Below are 13,191 nucleotides of genomic sequence, written 5' to 3' on the forward strand. Positions count from 1 at the left end.
CTCGCACAGTTTGGACTGACACGCCCGTCCGACCGACGCCAATCCCTGCAATATACGCTGTCTGAGCTTGTCCGCCGGAGCAAGATGTCGCTTCCTCATTTGGTTCGCCTCGTCCGTGGCGAAACTACCGCAGATCCCCGGCCGAACAAGGCTCTGAATCCCAGAACGTATCGAGCGCTGCTGCAAGGCTACGAGCAGCAGTCGCTAATGATCCGCATCGCACGTGAAGGCTTCCGCGCCAAGTGGGTGCAACCACGTGGGTCATCGCGGCCTTTTCATCCTAATCACCGCTCGGCTACGGCCCAGGCTGCGTCGGTGACCTCATCCATCTTGGAAGGGGAAGCATCCAGAACGTATCTCTTGGTTGATGAACGCCTACTACCGCTTTGGTCCGTGTGGGTAAGCCCCTTTGGCGCAGTGCCCAAGACCGACGGTGGGATCCGCCTTATTCACGATTTGTCATTTCCCATGGGTGATTCTGTCAACGACCACACCGTCCAGACGTCCCTACCGATTACCCACTACGAGTCCGTGATCGCGCTTGCCCGGCGCATTGAGCTGCTCCACCTTATCTACCCGAACAGACGGATATTGATGCTGAAGGGTGACGTGAAGGGGGCCTTTCGTCATATGCGCCAACACGCGGACGATGTGGTCTGGATGGGCGGGCGAGTTCCCGAGCTCAAGGCCGGCGTAATCGACCTGTCAGCCCCGTTTGGTTGGACAGGTTCCCCGGCAATCTATGGTGTGTTCGGACGCGCGATTTCGACCATCGTTAGACGGGAATCTCCGGCGTCGATGGCGCCCGATGTCTCCGACGTGTCACCGTTCTTCGCATACGAGTGGGTGGATGACCACGTCTTAGTCGAGCCCGACCTCGGGCACGCTGTTCCATCGCAGAGGACACGCTCCGTTTGGCAATGCTGGCCGTCTTAGGACCTCTAGCGATCAACGAGGCCAAGTTCTCGGCGTGGGGAACGCAGATGCGGGCACTGGGTCTGGATTGGGACTGCACGGCTCGAACGGTGTCCATCCCAGCAGACAAGATCACCAAGGCCCTCATTCGCGTTGAGGCCGCATCGACTTCATCACGCGTGCCATCGGTGGAACTGCAGAGGCTACTTGGTAGCCTACGCCACGTAGCATCCTGCCTGCGCGCCGCTAAGCCATTCTACCAGCGCTTGCACGCTGTGGCCGCGTCGGTGCCCCGGTACGGCTCCGCTGCTATTACGATGTGGGCCCGCGACGATCTCCATTGGTTCTCAACAATTCTCCGCCATGGGCATCTCTCCGGAGTTCCTACGTATTTATTTGGCTCGTTGCCACAGCCCGACGTGCATCTGTACATGGACGCCAGTGATGAGGGGCTCTGTGTACTGGACCCCGCCGAGAAGCGATACATCATTGTCACCTTCGACGATGACGAGCGTGCCGAACCTCGTTTCGACATTAACGTCCGGAACAGCTTGCAGTCGCACTCGCTTGCCTGATTTTTGGTCAATCATGGCACACCGCATATGCGCCACTGTGGCCGCACGTAAGATGCTGGAGCGACAACCAGACCACGGTCTCCAGGACCAACAAACTTTCCGCACGGCACGAATTTGCCCAGGAACTCAACCGTGCGGTCGGCCTTTCTGAAGCCATTTGGCGCTTGCGGGTATCGACTGCCCACCTTCCGGGCACGTGGAACGTCATCGCCGACGCTGGCAGCAGACTCCAGTCCGCGTCTCACCGATCCCGCTTTACTAATGCCGTTGCTTCGTGGATGCAGGTTCCGGTGCCGGGTCATCTGCGGCGGATCTACGCAACATTCTCGTCAACTTACAGGCCGCTTCACTGGCCCCAAGCTCGCGACGACTGTACGACCGCACCTGGCAGCAATGGTGCCGGTGGCGTGCCCAACACAGTGAACCAGGCCGACTACCCCGCGACCTGGACGCGCAGTCCCTCCAACTTGCGCTATTCGCCATATCCTGCTGGCTCGGCGACGCCACCTCCGTCTCCAACTCGCCGGCCACCGTATTGTCCAAGTGTAGCCACGTCTCATGGCATCATCAGGTCCGATTCGGACACCCGGTCGGGCTCACCGACACCCACCGCCTTGCTCTGCTCGGGATGCGGAGGCTGTCGCGGCCTCCGACCCGCCGAGCCCCAGTCACCGTCGCGCATCTCCGCGAGATCCACCGCAGCCTCAACTTCAGCCGGCCCTACGACCGCGTTCTGTGGGGGGCTGCGGTCTTGGGCTACTTCTTTCCTTTTGAGAAGATCAGAGTACCTCGCGTCAAGCGGCAAGAGCGCATGGTTCATTATACAGAGGCGAGACATTCAGCTCACGAGTGAAAATGGACGCAAACCCACGGATTTCAGAACAGCAACCCATGTCACGATCCGGTTCAGAGGAAGCAAGACGGACCAAGTCGGCGAAGCTACCACCAGAACACTGGCGAAGACGTCATTACCATGGCTGTGCCCGGTGAGAGCGGCGCGTGCGCTTTTGCGTGAGAACAAGGATGCGGCGGACGTCACACCACTATGCTGGGTGAACGGTACAGTGCTACCGGCGAAAGCGCTCGAGAAGATCATCAAGACGGCGGCCACGAGATGCGGCGAGGACAGCAGCAAATTCGGTACTCACTCGCTCCGAGGTGGCGGTGCGACAGCACTTTTCCAAGCTGGCTGTGAAGACTCAACAATCAAGCTCCAAGGCCGCTGGAGCAGTGACTGCTACCAACGATACATTCACATGGAGGTTGCCTCGAGAGAGAAGCTCGCGGACATGATGGTGATGAGGTCGTCGGGGCTAAAGAGCGTTCGCCATCCTCAGGCTGCGCCATTGGGGGGCTAGCCACTGCTCTCCGCAGTGGCCGTCGGCGATAATACACTCTTCCCGCTCTGACGAGCGTGGCCCCCACACCTGACAAGATCACTATGAGCTACGATGGAAAGGTATGTTTTCTGGACGCATTGACGCGTGGAAAACGGGTTTCCAGCGAGAGAAATTGGTGGTCGTGAGGCAACAAGTGTAGGATAGCCATTGTTCAATTTGCCGCGTAACCCACCACAACCCACCACGGGGCTAGCCACTGCTCTCCGCAGTGGCCGTCGGCGATAATACACTCTTCCCGCTCTGACGAGCGTGGCCCCCACACCTGACAAGATCACTATGAGCTACGATGGAAAGTTACAAGTCCCTTTCGTACAGCAAAAACCTGCCTGTAGAACCTACAGTGTAGACGCAGCCTGAATCAGTTTTCGTTCGACCTCTTGCTTGCCAATCTGAGTCGATGCTGCCACTGCTTGCACATACAACGAAACATTTCAACGAGGCTGCGGCATTATCGAGCGGTTGAGTCAGCAAGTATGTTAACCAGAATCATCTCATAACGTTAGGCGTGTTAGGAGAAATGTACGCAAGATATTAAGCAACATGTTCATTACGTCCCGGGAGACTGATGACAACGGAGTGTTCCTTCCACACCGCATCCTAGGTTTCTTTGCTTAGCAACCGGTACCACCGGCAATCATCAAGCACGAGGTGCTGTCGAACATGGCCATGATGTTGGTCATGATGGACCAGATGATCGCGAACATCAGGTAGAATGCCGTGAGACCACCGATGAGCTTGCTGTGGCCGCCCTTGCGCACGAGTTCCTGGGTTTCCGCCTTCTGCGGGGGCAGCAGGAACAGGAAAACCCACGAGAAGATGGTCATGGCGTACATGATGATGATAGTGTACGTGATGTCGGCACGGACAGCGTGGTCGTCGGCCTGCACGCGCTCGTTGGTGACGTTGAACGGTCCATCGATTGCGAGCGTCAATGATGTCGCGAACGGCTGAGCCACGTTGGTAACCGTGGTAACAAGACCGTAGACGGCAGCCTCGTTGCCGATCTGCGCGAGCTCCACCACGCAGAACGTCGAGATGATCCAGCCAATGCCATAAGGCAGTTGAACGGCGATCGGAGGACCCAGCCAGAACCACTGGTTGCGGAAGACGTCCCAGATCACGAGAAGAGAGACCGTGCAGTCCACCACAATGACTGCAGCTCCGGTCAGGACGATCATCCAGCGCCAGTTCCAGTGGAGCCCCCACTTGGACGTGATCATGATGCCAGCAGCGAATAGCAAGTTGCTTAGGATGTCGCTCAGCGTGCTGTTGAGAGGGGTGACACCAACCATTTTCGATGCGACTGGAGAGCTGCCGGTGTACGTGATGTTGGCGAAGATGCCGGCGAAGAAGAGATAAGCGATGATCTGGTACACTGCGCGCGAGCACAGCAGATCCCAGAAGCTCTTCATGTACTCACGGAAGTTGGCGGCCGGCTTTCTCCTCCTTGATAAAGAACCAGGTCATCGGGAACACTGGCAGAGTGAGCACCGTCACAATGATCATCAACTGAGGAAAGCTCAGCGAGAAGTCAAAGTCGCCGCCGTACTCCTCGCCGTTGAAGAAGAAGCCCCGAGAATCTCTCCAAAGATGACCATCGCCGTCCGCACCGTGTAAATGCACGACTGCGTCTTGCCACGCTTGTCGAGGGCTCGCGTTGGGCCAACTCGCACGTGATACTGTCGGCACAGACATCGGAGAGCACATACCCGACAGCAGCGAACAGCATAATGATGACGTACTTGGCACCTTCGTCCGACGCGTTGCGGTTGATACGCGCCTCAATCGCGGGCGTGTAGTCTGCGGCGAGGATGTCGCGATCCGACGGAACCGTGAAGTACGGCGTGCCGATAGCATGATGCTCATGATCAGAAGCATGGCGAAGCAGATGCCCCAGCCGATCAACATGTACGGCCGACGTCGGTAGCCGAAAATCGGGCGGCAGTCGGACAGGATGCCGTAGAAGACCTTGAAACTCCAGGGCAGGACCACAAGTTGCTGGGCCGACGTGACTTGAGCTCCAGAGCAGTTGAGATAGTTCTGCATGAACGGGTAGATGGTGGCGGGCAGCAGGCCGTACACAAGACCAATAGTCGAATACTGAAAGAGCAAGCCGATGTTTTCCTTGCTGGTCAGCACCGGCATTCCACCTTCACGTAGTGCTCCACCCTCGATGTCCGCAGGAGTCTTGGAGGCGGCATAGTCTTTATCGATGTCCTTCGCGTGAGAACCGCCACTCACAAACGACAACCGCTTCGGGATGTCTACATCCCGGACACTTGGAGCCACAGTCATGGTGGACTGCTGTATGGACCGACGGAAATTAAGGACTGAACGTGTCGTGGGTCGGCGACGGCGAAATTTACTGCTCTAGGGATCGAGCGGTTGCGAATGACGATGGAACCGATTCAAGCAGCAGCAGAGACTGGGGATTGCAACCGCGAGCTTTGCCAAATTGCAGATGCTGTACGCCACCATCGGGTGTCAAAAACTTGAGTGGAGAAGACGGACCCACAATCCGGTTTTTCCGACATGAGCAGCAGGAACGAGCAATTGTCGGTCTTGACCGTCAAGTTGACGAACACGACCGAGATGGGGCGGTGCGCGTGAGCGGGGCGCTAAGGTCTGTCTGTTCGACCGCACCGCATCTCCCGCACAACTGCATGCTTGCACATCAGGGCTCTCTGGGTATGGTTCACTTGAATTGACAATCACAGCCCCGCCTCGCATGGCGTGCCGACTTGACCTTCCAGATGGCTAAGCGATCCCTGTCACCTCCACGATATCGCAGCGTATGTTCAAAGTACATTTTTGGCTGCCGCTAGTAACGTTAGTCGCTCTGATCAGCAAAAGACCACCAATGCGCGCCGGCGGCAGTCCTTTTGTACGTTGTAGTCAAGACGCACGTTGGTCAACCTGGAAGAAGAAAAGATAAAAACATCCAGCAGTACAGGAAGTCTCTTTTCCTTGAACGCATTGAACAGACAACAGCTTGCAACCAACGACGCTCCCTTGTGTCCTTCCTTAGCAACCGGTGCCGCCGGCAATGATCAAGCACGAGGTGCTGTCGAACATGGCCATGATATTAGTCATGATGGACCAGACGATCGCGAAGCACAGGTAGAACGTCGTCGCGCCGCCGATGAGTTTGCTGTGGCCGCCCTTGCGCACAAGAGCCTGGGTTTCCGCCTTCTGCGGGGCAGCAGGAACAAAAAACCCACGAGAAGATGGTCATCAAGTACATGATTACGATCGTGTACGTGATATCGGAGCGGACCGAGTGCGTGTCCGACTGCACGCGCTCGTTTGTGACGTTGAAAGGGCCATCAATCGCGAGGGTGATCGATGTAGCGAAAGGCTGCGCCACGTTCGACACGGTCGTGACTAGGCCGTACACTGCAGCCTCGTTGCCAATCTGCGCGAGCTCCACCACGCAGAACGTCGAGATGATCCAGCCGACGCCGTAAGGCAGTTGAACGGCGATCGGAGGACCCGCCAGAACCACTGGTTGCGGAAGACGTCCCAGATCACGAGAAAGAGACCGTGCAGTCCACCACAATGACTGCAGCTCCGGTCAGGACGATCATCCAGCGCCATTCCAGTGGAGCCCCCACTTGGACGTGATCATGATGCCAGCAGCGAACAGCAAGTTGCTCAATATATCGCTCAGCGTGCTGTTCACCGGAGTAACACCAACCATGTACGACGCCACAGGTGTACTACCAGTGTACGTGATGTTGGCGAAGATGCCGGCAAAGAAGATAAGCGATGATCTGGTACATCGCCCGAGAGCACAACAAGTTCCAGAAGTCGACGATGTACTCACGGAAGTTGGCGGCCGGCGCCTTCTCCTCCTTGATAAAGAACCAAGTCATCGGGAACACTGGCAGAGTGAGCACCGTCACAATGATCATCAACTGAGGAAAGCTCAGCGAGAAGTCGAAAGTACCGCCGTACTCCTCGCCGTTGAAGAGAAGCCCACGAGAATCTCTCCAAAGATGACCATCGCCGTCCGCACCGTGTAAATGCACGACTGCGTCTTGCCACGCTTGTCGAGGGGCTCGCGTTGGCCAACTCGCACGTGATACTGTCGGCGCAGACGTCCGATAGGACGTAGCCGAAGGCCGCGAAGAACATGATGAGGACATACTTGGCACCTTCGTCCGGCGCGTTGCGGTTGATACGCGCCCAATCGCGGGCGTGTAGTCTGCGGCGAGGATGTCCCGATCCGACGGGACAGTAAAATACGGGTCGCCGATAGGCATAATGCACATCACCAGCAACATGATGAAGCAGATGCCCCAACCGATGAGCATGTACGGCCGACGACGATATCCGTAGATCGGGCGGCAGTCGGACAGGATGCCGTAGAAGACCTTGAAACTCCAGGGCAGGACCACAAGTTGCTGGGCCGCCGTGACTTGAGCTCCAGAGCAGTTGAGATAGTTCTGCATGAACGGGTAGATGGTCTCCGGCAGCAGACCATACACGAGACCGACTGTGGCGTACTGGAAGAGCAGGCCCAGGTTCTCCTTGCTGGTCAGTACGGGCATTCCACCTTCACGGAGAGCACCACCTTCGATGTCCGGGTCTTGACTCCGATATACCCGTCCTCAAAGTCTTTTGCTTGCGAGCCACCACTCACAAACGACAAGCGCTTGGGGACGTCGACGTCGGCGTTGGCCACCGTCATGATGGCTGCAGTACGGAGTGCTTGAGCTGGTTTCGACTTGTGCGGCCCGTTGAGAAATGAAGAGTGAGCGTGAGAGCGGCGCGCGGGCGCTCCTATTAGCGCAAGGCAAAGCGTTGGCACAGTGCAGACATAGGAAGATGTTGACGCCAATTGCGCGGCCGAGATTTGTATCGGATACACGTACGCCGGCCATCTCCATCAAGGCTGCATAGCACAAAGACCGATCGGCATCAATGACGTCGTGTGCTGTTCGAGCGGCGCATCTCCTGCTGAGACCGTCCTTCAAGCCCATGTGGATCATGCTCAATTCAAGCCATGCAACGCAGCTGGAAAATGAACTCCTTGGCTTTGGTTTCGTTGCCGGCCAGTATTTCCTCATTCTTTGCTCAGCGTTCTATGATAATGCATAGACGTACTAAGCGCTGTGACTAGCAAAATGCTGCTTGTATTGCACTTGTTTTTCCAACTCAAAAGGGTGCTGCTGATCAACAGGTACTTCCTTCAGCCCCCGGTTAACAACCTGTACCGCCGGCTATCACGAGGCAGGACGTGCTGTCGAAATGGCCAAGATGTTGGTCATGACGGACCACACCAGGGAGAACATCAAGTAGAAGACGGTGAGGCCGCCGAGGATCTTGCTGTGACCGCCCTTGCGGACGAGTTCCTGGGTCTCTGCCTTCTGCTTGGGTAGCAGGAAGAGGAAGACCCACGAGAAAACCGTCATGGCGTACATGATGATGATAGTGTACGTGATGTCGGAGCGAACCGAGTGGTCGTCGGTCTGCACGCGCGTGTTGGTGATATCGAACGGACCGTCGATCAAGAGCGTCAAGGTGGTGGCAAACGGAGAGGCGATGTTACTAACCGTGGTGATTAAACCGTAGACGGCGCCTTCGTTGCCAAGACCGGCCAACTCGACCGTCACAAACGAGGAAATGATCCACCCGATGCCGTAAGGGAGCTCCACGGCGATCGGCGGACCGAGCCAGAACCATTGGCTGCGGAAGACGTCCCACACGGTGATCAAGGAGCACGCACAGTCCACCACCATGACAATGGCGCCGGTCAACACGATCATGAAGCGCCAATTCCAGTGTAGCCCCCACTTTGACGTGATCATGATACCGGCAGCGAATAGCAGGTTGCTCAGGATGTCGCTCAGTGTGCTGTTGATGGGCGTCACACCCACCATGTACGACTGCACCGGGGAGCTAGCAGTGTACGTGACGTTCGCGAAGATGCCACTAAAGAAAATGTACGCGATCACTTGGTACACCGCACGACTGCAGAGCAGCTCCCAGAAGCTGTTGATATACTCGCGGAAGTTCGCAGCCTCGCACTTGTCTTCCTTGATGAAGAACCACGTCATGGGGAGGACTGGGAGTGTCAGCACCATCATGATGATCATCAATTGAGGGAAACTCAGCGAAAAGTCGAAGTCGCCGCCGTACTCTTCGCCGTTGAAGCAGAACCCAACGATGACTTCGCCTAGGATAACCACGATAGTGCGGACGGTGTAGATGCACGATTGCGTCTTGCCACGCTTGTCGAGAGGTTCACGCTGCGCCAGCTCACACGTGATACTGTCGGCGCAAACGTCCGACATGACATACCCGAACGCGGCGAAGAACATGAGGATGACGTACTTGGCACCTTCCGACGGTGCGTCGTAGTTGATCCGCGCCTCAATTCCGGTGTGTAGTCCGAAACATCGACGTCGCGGTCGGAGGAAACAGTGTAGTACGGCTTGCCGATAGGCATAACAGCCATGACCAGCATGAGGATGCAAATGGTCCAGCCGATGAGCATGTACGGCCGCCGACGATAGCCGAAAATGGGTCGGCAGTCGGACAGGATACCGTAGAAGACCTTGAAGCTCCAAGGCAGCACCACAAGCTGGTCGGCCGCGGTAACTTGCGATCCGGAGCAGTTGAGGTACTCTTGCATGAACGGGTAGATGGTGGCGGGCAGCATGCCGTACACGACCCCAACTGCACCGTACTGGAAGAGCAGACCGAGGTTCTCCTTGCTGGTCAGCACGGGCATGCCGCCATCACGCAGAGCCCCGTCGGGTCCACCTGGAGGTGGCGCACCGATCGGTTGAGGTGTCTTCATGCCGACGTAGCCCTCTTCAACATCCTTCGCCTGAGAGACGCCGCTCACGAACGATAGGCGCTGGGGGTCGATGTCAGCGTTTGCGGGTCCATTGCCTTTTCCAGTCGGTGCAGCAGGCATCGCAGCGAAGTGCTGAGGATTGGAAACCAAATTGAGGCGCTTGTGGGGCTACGAAGAAATTGAAGAATGAGAAAAGCTGGCCGTTTATCGCTTGAAAGGTGTCGAGGAAGGTCACACAGGAAGATGAGGAGGTAGAGCTGAATGAAACTCTAGTGCTGTGTAGCAAGGAACTCATGATCTGCTCGGACCGCGAGATGCTCCCGTCCTCCTGAGCTTGGCAATCCGTTCACTTGGAATTCACAGCGGTACATGTAGATATACCATGCTGTAGACTAAAAATCTACTCACAGCGTGTCAAACGGGAAGCGTGGTAATCGCACCTCGTTGCCGTTTATGCGCGGATCGACAAGGATTGAGCGCAGCCACAGGTCAGCTCCGCTTCAACGTCGAGCGACGTCACACCACGGTCTTGGCGGTCCGGAGACTTTCAGTAGCACGGTCACTAGATCAGCAATGGAGTTCGCCACTTTACCAGGTCGAAGCCAATCGCACACCGTCAAATGAAAACCTAACAGCAAGTTTGCTGAAGGGGCTGATAATTTGTCGGTGATAAAAGAAACTCGCCTTCGTCAAACCTGACAAGTGCATCGCTCTTGTCTGTCGATGCCTTCAAATTGAAGTCACAGGAGCCGCGTGGCGAAATCGATCAGCACTGCCAAGCGCCTGTGCTCTGCTCGGGCAGCAATCGCCTGCAAAATGCACGAGCTGATCATGACAAGCTGCGGGTCAGGGTCGGAATCATCAAAGCGTGCAAGAGGCCGACTTCAGTGAGAATCCCACCAAGTGAGCGCTCGCCATTCGACTATTCTGCACGACTAGCACAGCATGAAGTATCGACACAAGCGAAGGAATTTCAACATTTTTCATTAAAAGCCACCATGGCTGGTTGTGCTAGGTATTTGTTCAGCACCCGGTGCCGCCAGCGATGATCAGACACGAGGTGCTGTCGAAAATGGCCATGATGTTGGTCATGATGGACCAGACGATGGCGAAGGCGAGGTAGGCGACCGTGAGGCCTCCGATGAGCTTGCTGTGGCCGCCCTTGCGAAGCAGCGCCTGCGTCTCCCTTCTGTCGGGGGAGCAAGAAGAGGAAGACCCATGAGAAGGCCATCATGGCGTACATCATGATGATGGTGTACGTGATGTCCATGCGGACCGAGTGGTCGTCCTCCTTGACGCGGTCGTTCGTGATGTTGAACGGCCCATTGGTGAGCAACGTGATGGCCGTGGCGAAGGGCTGCGCGACGTTCGAGACGGTCGTGATGAGACCGTAGACGGCGGCCTCGTTGCCCATGCCCGCCAGCTCCACGACGCAGTAGGTCGAGATGATCCAGCCCACGCCGTACGGGAGCTGCACGACAATGGGAGGGCCGAGCCAGAACCACTGGTTCCGGAAGATATCCCACACGACGATCATGGCGACGGTGCAGTCCACGACGATGACGACGGCGCCCGTGAGAATGATCATCCAGCGCCAGTTCCAGTGGAGCCCCCACTTGGACGTGATCATGATGCCAGCCATGAAGAGCAAGTTGCTGAGAATGTCGCTCACGGTGCTGTTGATTGGGGTCACGTCCACCATGTACGACGCCACCGGGGAGCTGGCCGTGTACGTGATCGTGGCGAAAATGCCGGCGAAGAAGTTGTACGCGATGATCTGGTACATGGCGCGCGAGCACAGCAGGTCCCAGAAGTCGCTCATGTACTGGCGGAAGTTGGCCGGCTCCGACTTGTCCTCCTTGATGTAGTACCAGGTCATGGGCAGCACCGGCAGCGACAAGACCGCCAAGATGATCATGAGCTGAGGGAAGCTCAGAGAGAAGTTGAAGTCGCCGCCGTAGTCTTCGCCGTTGAAGCAGAAACCGGTCAGCAGCTCGCCGAAGATCACGAGCGCCGTACGCACGACGTAGATGGCCGACTGGGTCTTACCACGCTTGTCGAGCGGTTCCTGCTGGGCCAGCTCCACGGTGATACTGTCCGCGCACACGTCGGACAGCACGTAGCCGCAGGCCGAGAAGAACATGATGATGACATACTTGGCGCCTTCCGACGGAGCGCTGTAGTTAATGCGAGCCCGGATCTCGTCCGTGTAGGCCGAGGTGGCAACATCTCTGTCCGCGGCCACCGTGTAGTACGGCTCGCCAATGGGCATGATGCACATGACCAAGAGCGTGAGGATGCAAATGGTCCAGCCGATCAACATGTACGGACGGCGGCGGTAACCGTAGATCGGGCGGCAGTCCGACAGGATGCCGTAGAAGACCTTGAAACTCCACGGCAGCACGACCAACTGCTTGGCCGCAGCGATCTGCGAGCCGGAGCAGTTCAAGTACTGCTGCATGAACGGGTAGATCGTTTCGGGCAGCACTCCGTACACGAGACCGACGATGGCGTACTGGAACAGCAGACCGATGTTCTCCTTGCTCGTCAGTACGGGCATGCCGCCCGGACGCAGCGCGCCACCCTCGTACTCGCCCATCTTCTGGCCGGTGGTGTCGGGCGTCTTGACACCCACGTAGCCTCCCTCCTCGATGTCTTTGGCCTTGGACGTGGCGCTGCTGAGCGACAGCCGCGCGTGGATGCCCAGGTCGTTGGTGCTGGGGCCGGCGCCGCTCGCCTGTCCGTTCAACGGCATGCTTGACACTGGTGTCCGGGGATCTTGTGCTGGAGCTGGCGAAATGCAGAGTGAGACTGACAGCGGTGCGGCCCTGGATTAAAGTTAAAGCTGCAGGGACAAGCACGCCGTGTCACCTCGCCTCCGTGTCGTAGGTCAGCAACAGAGCGGACGAAAAACCGGTCGACGCTAGGAACCATGATGGGCACGCGGTGGCGCCGTCTCCGTTGGTAAAGGTTCCTGTGTCGGGGCACCACTGCAACACGATGACAGGCAGCAAGAAACGAGCCGGCGGTACAGCAGGCAAGACGACGACCGCCGGCGTGTTGAGAGTGCGGCGCGACCAGCGCTCTTCCGGCCCTTCTCTGATGGATTCAAGCGATACGTGTGCAACGGCAGTGCAACGCGTCCGTCGCTACCTGCAGCGCCCGGCGCACCCACCAACGACACCCACACGCGTGTGTAGCGGGGATTTGCGCATACAAGGACGGCGGCACCGCGGAGGTGACCCCCTTGAAAAGCCGAGAAACAGCGGATTTTATTGATGTGTACAAGCATATCTACATGTAGCTGCAGCGGAGTTGTGCTCACTCAAGCGAGGACACGACTGCGTTGCGGCGAGCTGCTGTGCACTTAGCAGCCGGTGCCACCAGCGATGATCAAGCACGACGTGCTGTCGAAAATGGCCAGCACGTTGGTCACGACGGACCAAATGATAGCGAAGACGAGGTAGCCCACCGTGATACCACCGATGAGCTT

The 13,191-nt window shown here is 57.3% G+C and overlaps 1 protein-coding gene across 1 annotated transcript; it reads right to left on the minus strand.

Annotated features, from left to right (window-relative positions):
* Positions 1–12,143: 12,143 nt before the first annotated feature.
* On the minus strand, positions 12,144–12,453 carry KRP23_306 (uncharacterized protein; the record flags this gene model as incomplete). The annotated part of the gene is made up of 2 exons (XM_067887638.1): positions 12,144–12,150; positions 12,215–12,453. The coding sequence occupies 2 exons, from the start codon at positions 12,451–12,453 to the stop codon at positions 12,144–12,146; spliced, it is 246 nt and encodes an 81-aa protein (XP_067750863.1).
* Positions 12,454–13,191: the final 738 nt, after the last annotated feature.

Source organism: Phytophthora ramorum, assembly GCF_020800215.1.
Source record: "Phytophthora ramorum isolate Pr-102 chromosome Unknown Phyram_PR-102_s0001, whole genome shotgun sequence".
NCBI lineage: Eukaryota > Oomycota > Peronosporomycetes > Peronosporales > Peronosporaceae > Phytophthora > Phytophthora ramorum.